This window comes from Ictalurus furcatus, chromosome 19 (genome assembly GCF_023375685.1).
Source record: "Ictalurus furcatus strain D&B chromosome 19, Billie_1.0, whole genome shotgun sequence".
NCBI classification, from domain to species: domain Eukaryota; kingdom Metazoa; phylum Chordata; class Actinopteri; order Siluriformes; family Ictaluridae; genus Ictalurus; species Ictalurus furcatus.
The window spans coordinates 24,019,240-24,043,411 of NC_071273.1; the positions used below are offsets into that span (position 1 = coordinate 24,019,240).

Consider the following 24,172-nt stretch of genomic DNA (forward strand, 5'->3'; position numbering starts at 1 on the left):
TTCAGGGAGACGTGAGCAACTGTCTGTGTGCCAAGGGACTCTGATGTGTGGCTCTCGTGTTATAGTTCCGCTAAGCTCCGTACTAGAGTGTTGGAGAACCTACATGAGGGTCACCTGGGTACAGTCAAGATGAAAAGCCTCGCTTGGAGCTACGTGTGGTGGCCGGGAATAGATAGACAGATCGAGGATCTCACAAAATCCTGTTCAGGATGTCATAACATTCAAAATGTACCCGGTCAGGCACCCTTACATCCGTGGGAGTGGCCGTCTGCACCATGGCAAAGGGTGCATATTGGCTTTGCTGGGCCATTCATGAATTCCATGTTTCTGATTGCTGTGGATGCTCATTCAAAGTGGCCCGAGGTCATACCAATGAAATCTTCCACCTCAGAAAAGACTATTTCTGTTTTGAGGAGTATCTTCTCCAGAAACGGCCTACCTGAGCAAATTGTGAGTGACAACGGATCACGGTATACTTCAGACGAATTCAGACTTTTCATGAAGAGAAATGGCATTAAACACTTCAAGTCGGCACCACACCACCCGGCTACAAATGGGTTAGCTGAACGATTTGCCCAAACATTCAAAAAGTCCATTAAAGCCATGGAGAAAGAGGACATTCCTCTGCAACATAAGGTGGACAACTTCCTTTTTGTATACCGGAACTCTGTGCATGCAACAACAAACCAGACGCCTGCACTGCTGTTCATGAACAGACAACTGAGATCTCGCTTTGACCTTCTGAAACCTAACTTGTGGCGGGAAGGGCAGAATAAACAGTTCAGCAAGTTGACAAGTAAAGCAGCAAGGATTTTTGATGTTGGACAGCAAGTTCTAGCGCGTGATTATCGAGAGAACAAGTGGACACCTGGGCAGATAGCCACGAGAGCTGGACCACTGATGTACGAAGTGGACGTTGGAGAGCATACGTGTAGACGTCTCGTTGATCAAATGCTGGATGCTCAGCAAAAGAACACCCCTGAACAGTCTGCATTCAATAAACCGGACACAGTGTGTCCACCAGACTTATCACTTGATTCTGATCGTGACACTCACAAATGTATGACACCTGCAACAGAAACAGTCTCCCTTGAAAAGAACCCTCATGTTACTCCACAGATACAGAGTCGCTACCCTGAAAGGAACAGGGCGCCACCCAAAAGACTGGATCTGTAAAGAACTGACTTGGTTTTGTAGTTATAACCGTAGCAGTTATAGTTTGTATCATAGACTGTTATAGTTATAGTCATAGACTGTTTAAAAACAAGATTTACAGAGAGCAAATTATAATGTTTTATTTTCTATTCATATGCGTTGCATACATATAAAAGGGGAGGAGTGTAGTGTATAGAGTGGACCTATTTCTTTAAGTGGAATCACTCCCCTTAGTGACTTCTGATTGGTAATTAGCCGTGCGCATGGATATGTTGTTTTGCGCTTGCTCTGGTTAATACACGAGTTAACTTTACCTCCGAGTGTCTCCTTTGTTTTTTTCTTAAGTTGTAGTCTAACATAAAGACACAACCGATTCGTTTTATTCCCTCTGCTACGATCTCCTTATTTCCACTTTTTATGTCTCCATTGTGCAGGTATGTTGTAAAATGTGTTGTTTTAATGTGTTTAAAACCCCTTAAGCCCCGACACTTCTGCCGGCGGAATGGAAAACGACTTATCGGACATTTTCAATTGGTATAAACAAATGTGTTATTTTATCGCCGCAGTTCTGGTAAAGGTTAGTCAGGACACTGGTGGCTTTCTGTGTGTGCAGTTTCATGACTGTGTGCTTAACTGCTGGTGAGCAGGGGGATGGGAAAGGGGCGGAGTTTGAGCTCCCTGCTGGGAAACAATTCACACCTCTCCATGAAAACAGTGAGACAGAGATAGTGAAACACGGTGTTGATAGTAAAACACCGTGTACAACTGCCACAATAAAATTATAACATTTAAACCCAAGATCGGACTTGTATAAACGTTTACTACCTTACATTACCTACATAGACGAAAATACGGTTCGCTCGCGGTTTTATAAATCATGCACATTTCCATCGGTTTAAAGTCCATCAGCTTTATTGAAGAAAACAAACGCAAAGTTTCATATTTAGTCACAAATGTCCTCTTCAAAATGCATTAAGTGTTTTGGTATCCCACGCCTCTGGAATTCAGTAATTAGCCATAAACTGAACTGACACACAATCTAAAAAAAGCTAATCTGCTTTGGCTATGCTGAACAACCCGCCTCCTAAATTTTAATCGGGCAGTCTAACTTGATTGACACCCACATGGACCAATCATAGATACTTCTAGCTTTCAAACAAGCCCAAACTCGACATGATTGACCACTCGGAGGCTGAGGAAATCAAATGGTGACGTTTGGTGCCATTTGGAGAGGTTATTTTCTGCTTTTTTTTTCTTTTTCTTTTTTTTTAATGTTTGCTATTTCTAGAAGTCTGCAATTTTTAAAGGCTTTGTGCCATTTAGAGAGGTTTTATGTCATTTGGAGACGTTTTGTGCCAGTTTGGAGAGGTTTTTTACCTGTGTTTGGATAACCTTACACACATTTTTAGTGGTTAGAGATAACTTCCTCATATTTTGGGTGTTCATGGACAAGTACTTGGGGCATCTTTGAGACCAGGAATGGTGTTGATATCAACATTTGCTGTGAAGATATAACATTTGTGTTGAAAGTAAATAATTTTTTTTTTATAATTCTGAATATATTGCCCCAGGTAGGCTAGGTAAAAGAAGAAATACTTGAAATAACTGCTAATTCTTAAAATCTTAAGTGTCTACTTTCATATGAGCCATTAATCACTACTGTGGTGTGTGAGATCACAAAACAAATCAATGCTGAACACAGGTACCCCCAAAACAGACAAAAATGCCATTTTTGGCCTACCAGCAAAAAACTGTACTCACGATACGATCACAGAGTTAAAAGATTTCATTCATTTAAAAGGATTAAAAGGAAAGAGAACTGTTGTTGTTGTTTGTTTTTTTGTTTTTGTTTTTTAAAGAAATACATCAGCGTTAATGTGAAATGCTGTGGGATTGATTTATTCCTTCTGATGAACAATTTCTCTTGTCATGGAAACATTTATTATTTGGTTTTATGGAGAACTGTAGAGACAAGCGCAGTCAGCTTTATATAATACATTTTATTCTTTTAATAGCAAAATTCCATATTCACAAATATAAGTTTTCCTGTTAAAAAAAAACAAAACAAAACCCTGTGTTATATCTTTCCGGAAAGAAATGGAACATTATATTGACTCAGTGTGATTCTCTATGAAGTAAAAAGCAGTTCAAACTTTGAAAATCAAACGCTGTAGAATGGTGAGATGAGCTGTGTGCATGCAGCAGCTCAGTATAAAATCTTGTGTATGTCGGTTAGAGACGTTAATCAGGTATTTATCTAAATTAGACAATACTCGGATTAACCTCTTATTTTAAAATTGTGACCCGAAATAAAGGTACCAAACTGTAGCCTAATGTTCCTTGTTGCTGGAGTGGAACCTCATAAGGGTAGCCTACATCTTTTGTAGCTTTAGTATATTTAACCTCAAACGGGAATGTGGTACAGCTTTAAAATAATTTAAAGTACTTTAAGGACCGCTGATCTTCCTGTTTAGCTTTACTTTAAAATCTAATTACATTTACACCACAGCAACATTTGTAACTATTTCTGTGAGTCTAATGCCAACATCATCATCATCATCATCATCATCATCCATTTGATTATGTAAAGTGGGTTTAATTTACTAGTTTCATGGATAAACCTGTTATGAAATTAAATCCCAAATGTAGAGATGAATTGTTTTTGTAGCTGCTGTTATTTCAAGGTTTTTAAAAGTATGTTCGTCATGACATTCCACATGATCAACACTGTAAAAAAAATATATTTTTTAAACTTGTAAATAAAGCAAAGATTACTGAGGTATGTTTTATAAGAAAATACTATTTCAGCCTTTCCACTTCAAATATTGTGGGTTACACTGACACCTTGTGCTCAGTGACTTATAGGTGTGAAATTCTCTCTTGAAAGTACATTGTGTGCTATTCTGAAAAATGAACTTGTAACCTCTGACTCATATACTGAATTGATGTGATGACAGTTGACACCAAAGGTGCTATTTATAAACATCGGGGTCCAACGTGCCTGCTGAAATGTATATAATATGTCTGAATATGTTCATTCTTTGACAAGATGTCCGTGGTGAAGATCTACACCATTAGGTATAGTTAACTACTGTATTGTTAACTGTTATCCTGCTTGAAACGATTCTGTAATAAACCAAATCCACTTAGGTGGAGATTTATAAACTCTAGAAATGACTAGTGAGTCCTCTTTTTCTATAATAGACAGAATGGAGTTTGTTTTCTTCATCCGGTGATCAGCGAGTAATCCTGAGGCGTAAGGCCGCTCCTGCCCCAGAGGCTCGGACCTCGACCTGAGTAAGTAACAAAGCTTCTCATTATGATGTAGACCCTAACAATGTTTATATTGTATAGCAGGGCCTAGTATGTCATTTTCCTGATAGAAAGCTCACCAGAGGCAACTATCCCTAAGGAATTCTGTCCCATAATCCACTACCGCTGAAACCAGGTGGAGGTTTTTCTTGGGAGGAGCGGCATGTACCTTTCTGTGACAAAGTCAAGCAGACGCCTTAATGCTCACCAGGGAGTTTATTCTGAGTCTGCGCTCAGCTGTGGATCAGTTGACCCTGCGTGAGACATTCCTGTGGAATTACTGCAAAGCTCCAAGAGAACTGTGGAGATACTGCAGAAGCCCAACAGAGCCTGGCCTTCAGGAAGTAAAACCAATAGGAAACGGGGTAAGCATGGAGGAGTAAAGTGTAGATTGAAAGTGCACCAAAGATTTACCCGCTGCACAAAATTATATTGGGCAATGTTCGCTCGCTTCACCATAAGATGGACGAGTTGCAGGCAAATATGAGTACAGGAATGAGGACATGAGTTAGTGTGGACTGAACCACGGCCGGATGATTCTGTGGTTGATGATAGTCTGTGGGTAAGTGGATTTCTGGGACCAGTACGTTTGGATAGAGACAAATACACTACTGGAAAGGGACGTAGAGGTGGAGTGTGTGTGTGTGTACACTAAGGAGAGATGGTCTAACACTGTGATAGTGCGAGACAAAAGATGCACCTCGGATATTAAAGTGCTTGGATTTTCTACTCGCCCGTTCTATCGTCCACACGAGTTATAATTATACTTTCTTGTTGTGTATATATACACTCTTTCACTAACTGACTGTAGCAACAGATGCACTGATAAATGTCCTGCAAAAACTGGACGCTGTATCCCCAGACTCTCCCAAAATTATAAAGGGTCATTGTGTTATGGACAAAGTTTTAAAAGGATATTATCAGTATGTCTCATGTGCCACACGGGAGGACAGAATTTTGCATAGGTGCTATGGGCCAGTTCCAGGTGCCTATAAGTCGATATCTCTAGCTCCGCTTGGGTCAGCTGACCATGACACAATCCTGCTGGCTTCCATCTACACACCAGTTGTAAAGCATGTAGAAAAAGAGACAGAGACAATTAAGAATTGGACTGATCTCCAGCACAGAAACATTACATTCACTTCTTTACCCTAAAACTCAGGAGAGATGCTTGGAATTTCATGTTCACATGTCAGCATTTTTTTGCTTGTAATATGCATAAATATTAAATAAATAAATATAATATAATAATAATAATAATAATAATAATAATAATAATAATAATAATAATGTCATAGAGGTGAATATTTATCACGGCCCTCGACCCTCCTCTGTAGGACGTTTTGGACATTCCACGCCCTCACTATCATATAAGATGTTATTCCTCTCTCCTCCTCCTGTCTTCTACAGCTCCACTCCTCCTCTCCTCACGCCACTGATTTAAACTTCTCCTGCTCACTGAACTTTTCTTCAAGTCCCTTCCTCTCTTTCTTTGTTCTGTATGGTTTGATTCTGAAATACACATATTCCTGTGCCAGAACATTGATATTCAACATGTAGAAGGAGCTACAGATAAGCTGCATGGAAACGTTTGTACTGTGAGACTGGGTGGGGCGGGATTGGTCAGAGTTTGATCAGGAGCAGGTGGGATTATTCAGACTTTCTGCAACACCTTGTGGGATTGGTCAGACTTTCTGCATGGTTGTTGTAGGGCTCAGGTTGTTGACCGTGGTGCTGATTTATTTTGTTTTTGATGACTTTATACAGAAAATCATTATGTAAGGGTTTATTAATAATTAAAGAAAGGTTCAGTTAAATGTCAGTCTCAGCTCTATAATGTGAATCTATTTAATGAATATTAAAGATTATATAATAAAATATTAAATCTATGATAGTGTTTGATATTAACCATAAAGAACTCTTTTGGTAACAAAATATAAAGATAATAAATACTATCTAAATTTTCTAAATGAGGATAAAGATAATTACTAAGCAGTGAAAGAGAATGATGAGGAATTGTTTGTATGTCCACAGCTGAGAAAGGTGGACTCCTCTCACAGATGTGTGTGTGCATTAGTGAGTTAGTGTGGTGTGTTTTCTCTCGTCCACAGTGTGTGTCATTGTGCTGTATCACATCCTCCCCCTCAGCACCTGCAGTCGCTCCCAGCTGCAGCAGTGCTTCTCTGTGCACTCTCACTGACCGAGGTTTTTGTACGGCGCTCTAACACTGTGTGAACACCCAGCTACTACTGATATAATGTTCACTCTGACAGTAGTAATCTCCTGCATCTTCAGTCTGGACTCCTCTGATGGTCAGAGTGAAGTCAGTATCAGATCCACTGCCACTGAAACGAGCTGGAGTTCCTGACTGTAAAGTAGTAGCCCCGTAGATCAGGAGTTTAGGAGCTTCTCCAGGTTTCTGCAGGTACCAGTGTAGATGGTAACCTAAAAACATTTCCCAATACACGCTGCTACTGGTTCTACAGTTGAAGGTGACTGTTTTTCCGGGATCAACAGTTTGCACTGAAGGAGTCTGAGTCACAGTCACCTGACCTCTGGATCCTGAAGAGAAACATAGATTGTGTTTCTATGCTGTAAAGTGGTGTAGAATTCGTATGAAATGAAGTGTGTGAGGCTGTGAGTTGATGTTAAACTCTCACCTTGAGTCCAGAGGGCCAGTGTGCAGATGAAGACGCTGATCAAAGTCATGGTTGCTGTGGGTGAAGTTGCTGAGCAGCAGCTCTCAGTCATGAAGTGTTAAAGTCACAGGGCTATAAACACTCGCAGAGCACTGAAGCATGGACTGGCAATGCAAAGTGTGTGTGTGTGTGTGTGTGTGTGTGTGTGCCTGCGTGTGTGTGTGTGTGTGTGTGTGTGTGTGTGTGTGTGTGTGTGTGAGTGTGTGTGTGTGTGTGTGTGTGTGTGTGCACTGCAGTGTGATGGAGGTTTTTGTACGATGGTTTCATTAGAATGTATCACTGTGGAGGACTTTTGGTGGAGGCTCCAAACTCGTGGTGAACAGTAAGTGTGTTTTCTTCTTTTAACACAAAATCCATTTAGTTCATTACTAATTACATGAATAAATAAACTTAAACTCAACAGATTATTTATGTTTATAATTGCATCATTGATGTTGTTGTGTATTATTAAGCTCTGATGAGGAACACATTTCAGTATCAGAACAGATCCCATATCAATGTTCTTGAACATTCAACAAATCTACAATTATTGATGTTAAATATGTAATAATTACACACTCGCTATATATTCGACGTGCAATAACTCTGCAGTTCCTCTATAATAAACATTTAATAAATAGAGTTACTTTGTGCGGATGTAAAATCCAGATGAAAGCTGCTGTGTGTGTTTGTGTTAAACAGTGAATATTTCTGTAATCAGCTACATTTGTATTTGCTGCAGTTAAATATGCTGAAGGTTTGAACTATAAAGTAATAACACTTGTTATAAAAAATGATTTTTCCCAGATAAATTACAGTGTGGAACATGTTTGTTTTGTCTCTGCATTGAAACTGATGTCAAATAATAAAGTACTCAATGAAACTCAGTCATGAAGTCAGACTTTATTAGACTTAATTACTCTGTAAGATCAGACAGTTCCACAAAGTTACAGAAATATTTCATAATCACTTCTAATTGTGTGTGTGTGTGTGTGTGTGTGTGTGTGTGTTTCTCCTCTCCAGCGGGTACCACAGCTCCCTCCGTGTCTCTGCTCCCTCCGTCCCCTCTGCAGTTGTGTGAGGGATCGGCCTCGCTGCTCTGCCTGCTGTCTGGCTACTCTCCACAGGGGGCGCTGGTGAGCTGGACAGTGGACGGCTCACAGGTGAAGAACGAGGTTCTGACCAGCGCAGAAGAAGAGAAGAACGGCCGTTACAGCCGCAGCAGCACCCTGACCCTAAGCAAAGACCTCTGGGAAAAGGGGGAGGAGTTCAGCTGTAGGGTCTCCCATAACAACGTGGATCATCCGGTCACGTTCAGAAAGAGTCAGTGTGAAGGCTAGTGGATCCAAGATAGAGTTTAACATAGAGCTGCTTATGATCCATCTACAATAGAGTTTCGAGTCTACACAATGCTGACATTTCTGTCTTTACTCTCTTCACTGTCCTGTTGCTCTTCCTGTAGTTTTTGCTGAAATAAAGCTGAGTTTTGGACGTTGTGTGTTCTTTTATTGGAGTTAATAGTGATGATCAGTGTGATGAGAGAGTGGGATTAGCTGTAGATTCAGTGCTGTGTGTTGTGCTTCAGTGAGTTTGACTGAAGGAAGTTGAACATCTGGTGAAGTTTCTGCTCTATTCTGGGAGAAATGAAACTCTTCAGTCCTGTTCATGCAAATCTCACACATCACTGCTTTCTCTCTCACACACACTCTCTCACTTTCTCTCTCTCTTACATGAAATAACCTTTTCATAAACCATTTCTTGTATCTTATTTGGACTTAATTATAACAACACACACACAGGCAGTAATGAAACAAATTTTTCTTTGGGTCCAGTTGGATTACAGCAGGGGTGTCCAATCTTATCCGGAAAGGGCCGGTGTGGGTGCAGGTTTTCATTGCAACCAAAGTGTGGCTCCTGCTTGGTTGAAAGAAAACCTGCACCCACTCCGGCCCCTTAAGGATAAGATTGGACACCCCTAGATTACAGGCTACAAACATGGTTTCTTATTGATCCCTTTTATTAGCAATGAGTAATCCATCAAAGTAATCCAGCAAAGAGTAATCCATCCATCCATTTTCTGTACCACTTATCCTTCAGGGTAACGGGGAACCTGGAGCCTATACCAGGAAGCATCGGGCACAAGGCGCGGTACACCCTGGACAAGGTGCCAGTCCATCGCAGGGCACAATCACACAATCACATACACACTCATACACCCATTCATACACTACGGACACTTTAGACACGCCTACCATGCATGTCTTTGGACTGGGAGAGGAAACCGGAGTACCCGGAGGAAACCCCCACAGCACGGGGAGAACATGCAAACTCCACACACACGGCCCCGGCGGGAATCGAACCCCGGACGCGTGAGGCGAACGTGCTAACCACTAAGCCACCGTGCTTGAACATTAACTCTAATGCCCTGAACATTAACTCTAACATAATAAATTTTTTTGTTGAACCAGTCCTGTCCAGATGAAGCTGAGGAGAGAGCTAAGATTGCTCAAGAGAACGATGCTCAACTGGAGCACGAGAACGCCTTCCTGAAGGACCAGGTACAAACACTGCAAGGGTCAGTGGAGAAGTTGGAGGGAGAACTCAGTTTAACAGTTTAGAGGTGCACATAAAAAGAGATTTTTACAATCGTATGGCCAAAAGTAAAACAAATACCTGCAAACTTAAAACAATTGCCGATGTGAACATTAAGCACTCATTACATTTGAACCTCTTTTACCTCATGGTTGTTTTCTAGGAGCGAGATTGGAAGGATCACAGAACCCTTTTGTCCCACTATGAAGACATTAAGGTAAGCTTCTTTCTCATGAAGACACAACTGCTGTTGTGTGTGTAAGAAATGTTTTGTAGCCAGAGGAGTAAATACGTAATGTTGGGAAATTTTAAAATCCAGTCATTGGGCAATCGTGCATTATTTATCACTCGAGCTCATAATTGATCTCAACAAGCTTTCTATCTAATATGACTGAGTAAGGTAGTTAACTGTCTTTCTAAACAACAATGTCTATTCCAAATCAGGGGACTCTTGTTTATCATCTGGAAAAGAATGGCCACCTAATAATATTTGATCAGAATTACTTTAGAGTTTGGGTTTCTCATGTTCCAGAAAGATCTGAAAAGATCTCTGGACACTCTCATAATCTACTACAAAGCTAGTACACAGTGCAGTATTGAATCTGTCTTAGGTCCTTTAAGCAGCTTTTCATTATAACACTTATATATGCTTTTCCTGCATGATTTTTGTTTAATAACGATGGAGAAAACACATTTAGGTAACAGGGAACAACATGCATAATGAATGCAGAATTTTATTTTAAGTAATAAAATGATTCTCTTTAGAGACTCAGTTATGTGATGTCCTGCACACAGCGTGTGGACTGCCTGATCTGTGGAGTGGCAGCTCTAGAAAAATTATTTCTTTTGGGATGTTCGGGCCAGTTGTTATAGAAACACGGTAGACATATGGCTTAGTACGGCAGTGTTTTGGTCCGGCTACTGGAACAAACCACTGACCAAAAAAAATTGTGCTCCTTTGATTCATATCTGTATTTGTATCTGACTTTGTGTCTGTTCATTCTTAATAATTCATTTATGTTCCATCTGTTGGTCGTTGAACTTCAAGGGCTCTCTGGCTGAAGCTCAGCAGAATGCTGAGAACACTCAGGACTGCAGTACTCAGCTGGAGAATGAGATGCTCACCCTGATGAAACAACTGAAGGTATACAAGGTTCAGCTGAGGACTGTCTACAGAACTCTATTGTCAGATGACGCTTAAGGTAAGTGAGAAAAGCTTTCCATTAAGCCTTACTTTTGAATAATAATATGAATCTGCTTTTGCTGCCTGTTGAGTTACACTACAGGCTGAACTCCTGATGCTCAGTAAATAATGCCAACATATTTCTGTTTGTTCTCTTTTTAACGTGGAATCAATGAAGTCAACGAAGCTGAAAATATAAGATCACCAACAAAGATGCTGCACATCGTTTAACATAAAGAAAATAATTGTTGAAACAAGAAAGAAATAAAGAATGATCTATGAAACATTTTGAAATGTTCTGTTTATATTAGGAATGTCACGATTCCATAAACATATCTTACGATACTGTACCAGCTGAAGTTTCACGATAGCATGCAATATTGTGTTCATTCATCATTCAAATCTACAAAATGAACCAAATTCACAGAAATACATAGATATCAATGAAAAGAGACGAACTGAATTTTTCTCTGAAGACTTTATTAATGAGAATGAAGAACTGACTGTTGGAAAAGCTCAAGAACAATCATACAGTAGGCAAGTAACTAATTCAACGTGTCACATATTTCATCTTTTGTTCCCTCAAGCAGTGAAATCATGCGAATGGAAATTGTCCTCGGAGTACGAAGAATGAACACGACACTAGGAATAAATAACTGAAATTGGAAATTTGAAGTTTAGTTTTTTTTTAGCAACAGCACTAAAGGCAAAATGCCCATGAGAAAAGTGAACTGAATTAGTGATGTAATGTGGGCGTGGTTAACGGGCTGAGGTAAATCCGTTACCGTTAGCTTGGCCGGCTAATTCATGATGCAGATCATGAAAAAGGTTTCAAACTGTTTTCGTGTTTAAACCTTCAACAAGTCAACAATTTATTCGGGTATTATTAAACAAGTCCTGTTTAACGAGGTTTAATATTTAAAAAGAATCATGATACCCCTCTGGTGCACTGTTTCTCGGCTACTGTGTAGTAGGTATTACGTCACTTCCGCCGCAGCCCCCTGTTATGACAGAGTGATTGAAACAACCAGCGCTCGCGCCAGAGTACACGTCATCGGAGAAGAGTCACGGTGAGGGGGTGGACACGTTACTGTTTTTATTTAAACATTATGAGGACATACCTTTTTAATATTTATGTGGAGGGATAAATCATTTATAATAAACACTGCAACATTCCATAAAGAAATAAGACTTGTTGATTTTGGTGACTATAATCGTGTCACTCGTTTAAAAAAACGGGCTGGAACATTATTTGGTACGTCGTTGTGACGAATAATCTGTGAGAAATAAAACATCAACAGGGGAATAATCTTCTGAAACTTGGAACTCTTCAGGGAGTAGTGATGTGTTGTTCATGAAGGATTCGTTCATTTTGAACGAATCTTTAATATGACTCTGAGTTGACTCCGGTTGATTCGTTTGTTTCTTTATGACTGCGCATGCGCAGAAACATCTCCATAGGTTTTCTGCGGGAAACTGAAATGATTAGAACCGGAAGACTTCAAACGGGAACTTATCATTTCTGTACACACACAGATTTAAATTGTATTCTTCTTAAATGAACAAAACGACTTGGAAATAAAGATTCGTTAATTTTGCAGAACGAGATTCAAAGATATGAATCTGTAAATTAATCTGAACTTCCCAAAACTATCAGGGAGAAGAGTTTTCTCTTTTATATACAGTATATAACAGCAGTCTTATCTTTAATTGTCTCTTATCCCTCATTTCTTCTTTCTGTTTTACTCCTCTTTTCATTCAGTTTCCTCTGCTTCTCTTTTTGACTGTTACATTTCTTTTTCATCTTATTTTAATCTGCCTAGCAGCTGCAGGTAATGCAGGTTAATCATCCTGTAGGATTCTGGGTAACTGAGTTCTCTGGAGTGAGTTTCTCTCACCGCGCACCGCTGCTGCCCTCTGCTGGTTTCCGGCGGTGTAGCGTGGCCTCATTGTCGTTGAGGAGGACTTTGAGGCTGAGGAGCAGGCTTGTACAGGTACGTGTGGTGGAAATCCAGGACGAAACAAGGGTTAGTTTGATGTGTTTTAATAAAGAGACATGAATAGATGGTGAGATTCAGTACTCTGAAGAATGAATTATAGGCTTCTGTACAATTACAGCACAGGAAAGGAAACAAGAACACTTATTGATTGTGACAGGAAGTCGTAGTGTCTCTCTCTCTCTCTCTCTCTCTCTCTCTCTCTCTCAGTAATAGTGTCTAGAAATAGTTTTTATGATTTTATATTTGGTTTACTGTTACAAATCAGATGGTTGGGGGTTCAAGCCTCGACCACCAAGCTGTCACTGTTGGGCCCTTGAGCAAGGCCCTGAACGCTCTCTCATCCAGGGGTGCTGTATCATGGCTGACCCTGCGCTCTGAATCCAGCCTTCTAACAAGCTCGGATATGTGAATAAAATATTTTTAATTGAATGTATATGTAACAAAATAAAGGCTGCCTCTAGGATGCTTAAAAGAAACAAAGAGAGCAAGATGCTCAAAACCAGAGCAAGGATAATACACAATATAAGACTTAGCAATGAGAGAAACTAACAGAGCGGTACAGACACTATAGTAAATGAGATGAACCGGTAACAGGTGAGAAGATCAGAACTTGGGGAGCTGGAATGGGTGTCATGGGTGGAAACTGGGGATGTGGGCGTGGCTACAGACTAAATCAGTTATGACATCACCACATACAGTAACTACTAATTTAAATTTTAAGTGTGTGTATTGAAGCGTTGTGTAAAGAAGTGTGTCTTCTTCCAAATATTATGAGCATTTTTAGAGTTAGTGCTCATGAACTAGAGCTGTGTGTGTGTGTGTGTGTGTGTGTGTGTGTGTGTGTGTGTGTGTGTGCAGTGGAAGGTAGACCCGAGTCAGCAGATCTAAGGGCATTTTCACACCTGGCTCATTTGGAGCGTTTGTTTCGGAACCTGGTGTGTTTTCTCCCTTGGTTCGGTTCATTTAGACATATATGAACACTGCAATCTTGCTCGGATCCGCACCAAAACAATCTGTATTCGTTTACAATTCGGTTCCTCACACCTGACTTGCATAAACACATTTTGGGATGCTTTTAAATTGCCTTGTGAAAGCAAACCGTGCCAAGGACAAAATGCAACATTTGAACAATTTATGTCCCCGTTTCAGAACAAATCACAGATCTACAGGTCTGAAAACGCTCTAAGAGAGTGGAATGGTCAGTAGGACTGGAGAAGTGCACAAAGGTAAGCTAGGCTCAGTCCATTATTGTGTTCGATGTAATGGTGAGGAGTTTAAAAGAAGTACAAGCCGTTATTGGACGTCAGTGTAATCCTAACCCTAACTGTATTAGATACAGAATTTATATCTTTCTTATAGAAAGTTTGGGATCAAAATGAACAAAAAGGAGTGATTATGGAATAAATGATCAAATGAAGATCAGCGACCCTGCTATGAGCAGCTGTTGACCACACCAGCATGAGTTGTGTCTGACAGTACTGATCTCCTGCATATTCAAGTGACTTTTACAAATTCTGTCCCATAATCCACTCCCACTGAACCCAGGTGGAATCCCACACTGATGCTGATATACCTGGTGTTTCAGGAGTTTAGGAGCTTCTCCAGGTTTCTGAAGGTTCGGACAATATCCACACCGGTCCTGCAGCTGATAATAACAGTCTCTTCTGGAGAAACACACAGAGACTCTGGAGAATGAGAGAGGAGTCTCAGTGTCTCAGCAGTAGAGTCAGTACTTTATGGTTTTATCTGACTGCATTATGTGGCCATCAGTGTGACTGACATAATCATGTAGAGCAGAATAAAGAGAAAGGTGGACTCCTCTCACAGATGTGTGTGTGCATTAGTGAGTTAGTGTGGTGTGTTTTCTCTCGTCCACAGTGTGTGTCATTGTGCTGTATCACATCCTCCCCCTCAGCACCTGCAGTCGCTCCCAGCTGCAGCAGTGCTTCTCTGTGCACTCTCACTGACCGAGGTTTTTGTACGGCGCTCTAACACTGTGTGAACACCCAGCTACTACTGATATAATGTTCACTCTGACAGTAGTAATCTCCTGCATCTTCAGTCTGGACTCCTCTGATGGTCAGAGTGAAGTCAGTATTAGATCCACTGCCACTGAAACGAGCTGGAGTTCCTGTGTATGAGCTAGTAGCATCGTAGATCAGGAGTTTAGGAGCTTCTCCAGGTTTCTGCAGGTACCAGTGTAGGTCATTACCACCATTCACTCTGCTACTGGTTCTACAGTTGAAGGTGACTGTTTTTCCTGGATCAGCAGTTTGCACTGAAGGAGTCTGAGTCACAGTCACCTGACCTCTGGATCCTGAAGAGAAACATAGATTGTGTTTCTATGCTGTAAAGTGGTGTAGAATTCGTATGAAATGAAGTGTGTGAGGCTGTGAGTTGATGTTAAACTCTCACCTTGAGTCCAGAGGGCCAGTGTGCAGATGAAGACGCTGATCAAAGTCATGGTTGCTGTGGGTGAAGTTGCTGAGCAGCAGCTCTCAGTCATGAAGTGTTAAAGTCACAGGGCTATAAACACTCGCAGAGCACTGAAGCATGGACTGGCAATTGCTATTCTGGGAGAAATGAAACTCTTCAGTCCTGTTAATGCAAATCTCAGTTACACCTCACTGCTCTCTCTCTCTCTCTCTCTCTCTCTCTCTCTCTCTCTCTCTCTCTGGTTAAACACTAAATCAGTCTGTTTGTATGAAGCTAAGTGTCTGTTGTACTTTGATTTCTTCATTTTACCAAAATTCCAGTTTGAGCTCCTTCATGACTCGACACTTCAACTCTGTATGACACAGACAGTGATGACAGTCATGAAATTAAGCATAATTCATCACCTTCTTTTAAATGTGGAACACTGACCAGGTCTTTAACACTACTACAGAAAAACTGTCTGAAACTTTATAAGCAGAAGGATTTACACTTTATTCACTTTATTTAGTCTGAGACAGGAGCATCAGCACTAGGAGGACAATCCCACAGGTACAGAGTATTCCTAACTTTGTGAAATTACACCAAAATAGTCCAATAAAGTCCTGGATCCAGCTGGAATCATGAACTCTATTTTACATGGAATTTCCAGCTGTTTAGGAGCTGCCTGACCTCAGCACTGACTGTGTTTATCACACTGCACCCTGCAGCTGAATGACTCGTGTGAATGTAAACACGTAGACGTTTAATAAGTAGGAGTTGACCATAACTATTTGTTCTTTTACTGAAGCTACTATGGACAATATATTCAGAGAAAAAACAGCTGCCGTTCTACAGTCAGTGCATAGCATCAGTGTTCAGGTAGAATATTCATTTTCAGACTTGCTGAAATATCTAACCCTAACCCTAACCCTAGTAGTAACTGGGCTTTAACAGAACATGAATATAGACCTCATTAAACCATTTTCCCCTGTTTATATGACCTGTGTTCAGTCCCTGACCACCAGCATTACTAGCCTGTGTCAGTTCATGACTCGTATTCTCAGGGAGTGTACACTATATCACCATGTACAGCTTGGTATGAATGATGACGACGTTACTGTATATGGATTTGCTTTAAAATGTTTTTCTTAAAATTTTCCTGTCCATTCTGCATCATAGATTAATTTAATGGGCTACCTGGAGACACCTGAGAGGGTACGTCTGCAAGAAGTACCTGATGACGCCATATCCACTGCCACTGCCTGGACCTCAGGGTCAGTTTAAGTAGATCCTGCAAAAACTCTGATCAGGAGAGAAATGACCTTTGGGATTCTCAAGTCACACTTCAATTGTTTAAGACTGTAAAGATAACAGTGCTGCACAGTATAAGCATGATTAGGAAGGAGAAACTCCCTGTGAGATAATTCACATTTTTAATACTGATGTACCTCTGAGGTCACGCTGCTACAGCTATAGATGGAGGTCCTAGGTTGGAGGAAGGCTTTTCCCCTGTGGATTAAGCAGGAAAATATTGCTAGTAGATAAATTTGAATGTACAAGACTTTGTGTAGGTCACTGTGGTAATTTCATATGAAAGCAGTGAGTGAGTGCGTTTCCTCCCAGAGAGCTCTCAGAGCACACAGAGATCATCTGTATATCAGGATTATGTTCAAATTTGGCTAGAATTAATGTATTGAATACACTAAAGTCACTTGTGTTCAGAACACAGTAATCACCTCATGTGTAGTGCTGCCAGGCCAGACTGTGATATGCTGGAGACACCTGGGTCAGAAGAGGGATTTCAGAGCTATGGTCCTCCATTAAAGGGCCAATTCTTCAGCCAGTGTATAATCTGGAGGTGGAGGACCACAGGCAGGGTTTTATTTATTCATTTTTTCTCCTATTATCTGTAACAAAAACACTATCAGGGCACTTTGTCAGAGGAAGAAATCAGACAATGACGTGAGTAAGAACATTAAGACAAGTGGCCCACTTTGTAAAATATTTTATACTTGGTCTTTTCTGCTGCCGAGATCTCCTAACGCTGTTGGGATTGCAGCTTAAAGGATTAACAATTACTCATAATTTACTGCTAATTATTTCATTTACAATTACTTTTACATCAAGTGTCATGTGAAATAAAAAAAATAAATAAATAAATAAAACGCTCTATTACAACTGATTTATTTACACGGTCAGCTATTTTAGCCGATCCATCTCCAGCTTTTCCAACAAGCATTTGGATCAGAGTGAGATCTGCTCTTTTTAAAGTGAACGTGCACAGGACTTGATGGAGGAAAGCCTGGCTCGACTTAACCAGTTATTAACCCACGTCGTGATACCAGAAAACCCAGCTTATGAATGTTTTGTTAAGTGAAGTCGGCTATTGTACTGAAGCCCCAAGACTGTTGAGTTTGCTTTGTGGTACAGTCCTCAGGTGAGATTGGTCATACTTTCTGCAGGAGTGGGTGGGAATGGTTAAACTTTATGTGGGAGATGGTGGGAATGGTTAAACTTTATGTGGGAGTGCGTGGGAATGTTTAAACTGTATGTGGGAGTGGGTGGGAATGTTTAAACTTTATGTGGGAGTGCGTGGGAATGTTTAAACTGTATGTGGGAGATGGTGGGAATGGTTAAAATTTATGTGGGAGCGGGTGGGATTGATCAAGCATTCTGCAGAAATGGGTGAGATTGGAGCTAGTCTGAGCAGGATCAGATTGGGATTGGTCAGGAGCAGATTGGGATTGGTCAGGAGCAGATTGGGATTGGTCAGGAGCAGATTGGGATTGGTCTGGAGCAGGACTGGTCAGACTTTCTGTGTGGTTGTTGTTGGTCTTGGGTTGTTGATGCTGCTGATGTTGCAGTGTTTTTGAAGAATCTGTACAGAAAACCAGAGAAAAGTTTTACATTCCACACTGCAATAAAGTCATGAAACTGTAAAACACTGGTGTTAATAATTAATGTAAAAATACAACCAGTGCCTTACAGAGTTTCTAATTAATGTCATCCAGTTAATTACAAATAAAGCATCATATTGACACGTTTCACACAAACTCCTGTATCACTCAGTGTCCTTGCTGCGTTACTGAAATTAATGTATTTATTATAAAACACTCTTTAAATATGGAGGATTAAGATATAAAAAACATTTACATGTGTATTTCTGCATTACATTTTACATTTGTTTATTATATTTATTTTTAAATTAATTGCTATGCTTTTAAATAATTCTCGTGTTTATGCTGATTTGAGAATGCTAGACTGAATTAATCATATCTAATGGTTTAATAATTATTATTATTATTATCTAATGGTTTGTTAATAATTAAAAACACATTCAGTTAAATGTCAGCTCTATAATGTGGCTCTAAACACTGAACATTAAATTTATTATAATAAAATATTAAATCTATAATAGTGTTTGATATTAAACATGAAGAACTCTTTTGTTAAATTTTATGTGCAAGAAAATATAAATATAATAAATACTTTCTTTATGATTTAAATGAGGATAAAGATAATTACTAAGCAGTGAATGAGAATGATGAGGAATAGTTTGTATGTCCACAGCTGAGAAAGGTGGACTCCTCTCACAGATGTGTGTGTGCATTAGTGAGTTAGTGTGGTGTGTTTTCTCTCGTCCACAGTGTGTGTCACTGTGCTGTATCACATCCTCCCCCTCAGCACCTGCAGTCGCTCCCAGCTGCAGCAGTGCTTCTCTGTGCACTCTCACTGACCGAGGTTTTTGTACGGCGCTCTAACACTGTGTGAACACATAACCACTATGGTCACTCTGACAGTAGTAATCTCCTGCATCTTCAGTCTGGACTCCTCTGATGGTCAGAGTGAAGTCAGTATTAGATCCACTGCCACTGAAACGAGCTGGAGTTCCTGAATGTAAAGTAGTAGCCCCGTAGATCAGGAGTTTAGGAGCTTCTCCAGGTTTCTGCAGGTACCAGGCGAGATAGCTACCACCATGCACACTGCTACTGGTTCTACAGTTGAAGGTGACTGTTTTTCCTGGATCAGCAGTTTGCACTGAAGGAGTCTGAGTCACAGTCACCTGACCTCTGGATCCTGAAAGAAACATAGATTGTGTTTCTATGCTGTAAAGTGGTGTAGAATTCGTATGAAATGAAGTGTGTGAGGCTGTGAGTTGATGTTAAACTCTCACCTTGAGTCCAGAGGGCCAGTGTGCAGATGAAGACGCTGATCAAAGTCATGGTTGCTGTGGGTGAAGTTGCTGAGCAGCAGCTCTCAGTCATGAAGTGTTAAAGTCACAGGGCTATAAACACTCGCAGAGCACTGAAGCATGGACTGGTAATGCAAAGTGTGTGTGTGTGTGTGTGTGTGTGTGCCTGCGTGTGTGTGTGCCTGTGTGTGTGTGTGTGTGTGTGTGTGCACTGCAGTGTGATGGAGGTTTTTGTACGATGGTTTCATTAGAATGTATCACTGTGGTGGACTTTTGGTGGAGGCTCCAAACTCGTGGTGAACAGTAAGTGTGTTTTCTTCTTTTAACACAAAATCCATTTAGTTCATTACTAATTACATGAATAAATAAACTTAAACTAAACAGATTATTTATGTTTATAATTGCATAATTGATGTTATTGTGTATTATTAAGCTCTGATGAGGAACACATTTCAGTATCAGAACAGATCCCATATCAATGTTCCTGAACATTCAACAAATCTACAATTATTGATGTTAAATATGTAATAATTACACACTGGCTATATATTCGACATGCAATAACTCTGCAGTTCCTCTATAATAAACATTTAATAAATAGAGTTACTTTGTGCGGATGTAAAATCCAGATGAAAGCTGCTGTGTGTGTTTGTGTTAAACAATGAATATTTCTGTAATCAGCTACATTTGTATTTGCTGCAGTTAAATATGCTGAAGGTTTGAACTATAAAGTAATAACACTTGTTATAAAAAACGATTTTTCCCAGATAAATTACAGTGTGGAACATGTTTGTTTTGTCTCTGCACTGAAACTGATGTCAAATAATAAAGTACTCGATGAAACTCAGTCATGAAGTCAGACTTTATTAGACTTAATTACTCTGTAAGATCAGACAGTTCCACAAAGTTGCAGAAATATTTCATAATCATTTCTAATTGTGTGTGTGTGTGTGTGTGTGTGTGTGTGTGTGTGTGTGTGTGTGTGTTTCTCCTCTCCAGCGGGTCCCACAGCTCCCTCCGTGTCTCTGCTCCCTCCGTCCCCTCTGCAGCTGTCTGAGGGATCGGCCTCGCTGCTCTGCCTGCTGTCTGGCTACTCTCCACAGGGGGCGCTGGTGAGCTGGACAGTGGACGGCTCACAGGTGAAGAACGAGGTTCTGACCAGCGCAGAAGAAGAGAAGAACGGCCGTTACAGCCGCAGCAGCACCCTGACCCTCAGCAAAGACCTCTGGGAAAAGGGGGAGGAGTTCAGCTGTAGGGTCTCCCATAACAACGTCGATCATCCGGTCACTTTCAGAAAGAGTCAGTGTGAAGGCTAGTGGATCCAAGATAGAGTTTAACATAGAGCTGCTTATGATCCATCTACAATAGAGTTTCAATTCTACACAATGCTGACATTTCTGTCTTTACTCTCTTCACTGTCCTGTTGCTCTTCCTGTAGTTTTTGCTGAAATAAAGCTGAGTTTTGGACGTTGTGTGTTCTTTTATTGGAGTTAATAGTGATGATCAGTGTGATGAGAGAGTGGGATTAGCTGTAGATTCAGTGCTGTGTGTTGTGCTTCAGTGAGTTTGACTGAAGGAAGTTGAACATCTGGTGAAGTTTCTGCTCTATTCTGGGAGAAATGAAACTCTTCAGTCCTGTTCATGCAAATCTCACTTACACCTCTCTCTCTCTCTCTCTCTCTCTTACAGGAAATTACCTTTTCATAAACCATATCATGTACCTTATTCCTACTTAATAATAACACAGACACAGTCAGTAATGAAATTCTACCTGACTGTATGTATAAACTCTTGTAGAAACAGTTATTAGTTGGTTTAAATGATCTCTGTCTGATCTCTGTCTGATCTCTGTCTGATCTCTGTCTGAACCTAATGTTCCTTTTGGGTCCAGCTGGATTACAGGCTACAAACATGGCATTCCACAAGTCTCACTTTTAAGGCCACTGTTTCTTTTATAATTGATTTGATTCTGTTCTGGCAGTTTATTAGGAGGTATAAATCTGCACCAATGCAGGAGAAGTGGAAGAGAGGAAGAGTCTAACTGAAGGCTTCTTACTGATCCCTTTGATTAATCGTGTAATACAAAGTAAAGTCAACTATAAAATACATTTTGATTAAAAGAAATACAGCACTGGATCTTCAAATCGTGTGAATCTGTAATTCCATTCAATACCTATATATTGTTCATTTTACACAGTGTCCTGAGTAATAATCCAAGGTTTTACACCCCCTGGCAAAAAATGATGGCATCACCACACTTAAAGGAAGCTCACCTGGGTTTTTTACTTCATAGCAGATAAACAAATCACAGATATGGCATAAAACAATTCATAAAACATACCTCAAACAAATTAAATGAAACTTTTAATGAATGGCATATTTTTTCCCATCTACTACACCTGGAAAAATGGCATTAATTAAAATAATTTAATTTAATTTGTTTGAGGAATGTTTCACAAAGCCAGAATGTTCAGCTATTAAACAAAAATTGTTTTGTGTCACATCCTCTAAGTGTGTTGATTCCATCAGTTTTGCCAGGGGTTGTAGGTTAATTTATACAATTTACATCTATTATTGAAGTGAAATACATTTCTTGCTCACTTAAATGTTTGTGTACCTGTTCATCAGTTTTAACTAGTTTGACTACAGATGAATTAATTACATTTCATCATGAAAAACCTGCACAACATTAATCACATATCATACCACTTGCAGGATCGATCAGGGCTGGTTCACTTAGGTCTACATATAACTACTTAAACCTACAAGACGAGTGTAATTCACCTGCGATGTGCACTGTAAAACCGGATAGTTCATTTAACTAAAAAAAAAAAATCAGATTATTATATATGAAGGTGTGACATTATATATGAAGGTGTGGGATTATACTTTTCATTCCCAATCTCACCAAACCTTTTCCCATATTGACTTTTTTTCTGTCATCCAGCTGTTAGATCAAATTAAGGAATGCTGTATTGGCATTAGGACATTATCTGATCATTCACCTCTTAATGTGATTGTTCAACCACACTATAAAGATCCCCTCAATAGACAATGGTGGTTACAACCATCATTATTGAGTAGCCCTCAGTTTGTGCAGTATCGTACACATCAGTGCAATTTTATTTTTATTGAAGTTAATAAAATCCATGAAATTAGTCCGTCTATATTATGGGAAACTGCAAAGGCCTATTTGAGAGGAGCAATCATATCTTACAGTTCAGCACAAAAAACAGAGGCCATAAAAACACAAGTAGAGCTTAAGGAGAAAATTCAGAGGTTAGAGAGAGATTTTAGATCATCACCTGTAGAACTCTATCTTATTAATTAAGTGCAGCCCGCTCGGCTTTAGTCCAGCTTTTAACTAGAAAGGATGTCATGTATTTATTTATTCATTTATTTATTTATTTATTTATTTATTTATTTTCGCCAAACAAGGACTTTACAAGTCAGCTAATAAGACAGGAGACCTTCTTGCTTACTTACAGAAATGTATTCTGAAGCATTTGGAAAAACGACAGCTCCCAATCACCGTAAAGACTGCCAATATTTTTTTTATTTTGAAGAAGAAGAAGCCACCTGATCTTTGTAGCTCGTATAGACTGATGCATTTAATTGGAGTTGATTTCAAATTGCTTTTTAAATTACTGGCCAGAAGGCTTGAGGGTGTACTTCCCAACCTTATAAAACCTGATTAATCCTGCTTCATACAAAAGAGTTTTTCAATTGCAAATATAAAGCAGCTTCTGAATGAAATATAGAATAGCAATCAATACCATAGTAAGGTGATTTCTGTGTCTTTAGATGCAGAAAAATCTTTCAACTGGGTAGAATGGTGGTATCTGTTCAAGGTGCTATGGAGAGTTGGTATAGATGGAGACATCTTGAAATAGATTTTAGCTATTTACCACTCACCCACCTCCTGTGTCATTACTAATGGCCTGCAGTCTTCGTTATTTACACTTACATTTATATAGTGCTTTTCTAGACACTCGAAGCGCTTTACATTGTATGGGGGGGGGGCGATCTCCTCAACCACCACTAGTGTGTAGCATCCACCTGGCGATGGTGCTGTTTTCACAGTACAGTGTCCCCATCACTATACTGGGGCATTAGGCCCCACACAGACGACAGGGTGAGCGCCCCCTGCTGGCCTCACTAATACCACTTCCAGCAGCAACTTTAGTTTTCTCCAGGTCTCCCATCCAGGTACTGGCCAGGGTCAACCCTACTTAGAGTCAGTGGGAAACCAGGAGAGAACTGCAGGTAGATGTGGCTCTAACAATAAAAAGTGTGTGTGAGTGGTGGGGGGAAGGGGCAGGGGGTGTCTGACCGCTTTCTGCACTGCAAGGGCATCAGACAGGGCTGCCCTCTCAGCTCGCTGCTTTCTGCACTAGTCCTTGAACCCCTGGATGGGGTTATTAGACAGCATGGAAACATAGTGGTGATTCGATTGGGGGCACTGTGCACAAAATAGTGTTGTATGCCGATGATATCTTGCTGTTCTTATAATTCCTGGAGGTATTAATACCAATAAATCTGAAGCTGTTCAATCTGAGGTTTTAGCAGAGAATTACTGACAGATGTTTCTTTCAAATGGTCTACACCAGAATTTATATATCTTGGAATCAAAATATCAACTGAT

At 40.1% G+C, this 24,172-nt stretch overlaps 1 long non-coding RNA gene and 3 gene segments (V, D, J or C); 1 reads left to right on the forward strand and 3 right to left on the reverse strand.

The window, feature by feature from the left end:
* Nucleotides 1-19,573, reverse strand: part of LOC128623258 (Ig kappa chain V-III region MOPC 63-like) — a 149,775-nt gene extending 130,202 nt beyond the window's left edge. Inside the window, 2 exon segments of the V gene segment in view lie at nt 19,107-19,412; nt 19,510-19,573. Of these exon segments, the coding sequence occupies nt 19,107-19,412; nt 19,510-19,558 (355 nt within the window).
* LOC128623259 (immunoglobulin kappa variable 1-39-like) lies at nt 6,460-7,218 on the reverse strand. The segment is given in 2 exon segments: nt 6,460-7,029; nt 7,128-7,218. Coding segments are annotated over 2 exon segments (432 nt in total).
* Nucleotides 13,665-15,456, reverse strand: LOC128623267 (immunoglobulin kappa variable 6-21-like). The segment is given in 2 exon segments: nt 13,665-15,237; nt 15,336-15,456. Coding segments are annotated over 2 exon segments (420 nt in total).
* Nucleotides 19,574-19,629: 56 nt separating the features above from the next.
* LOC128623282 (uncharacterized) lies at nt 19,630-20,994 on the forward strand. The gene is made up of 2 exons (XR_008388552.1): nt 19,630-19,830; nt 20,527-20,994. It is a non-coding gene; the product is annotated as an uncharacterized LOC128623282 (long non-coding RNA).
* Nucleotides 20,995-24,172: the final 3,178 nt, after the last annotated feature.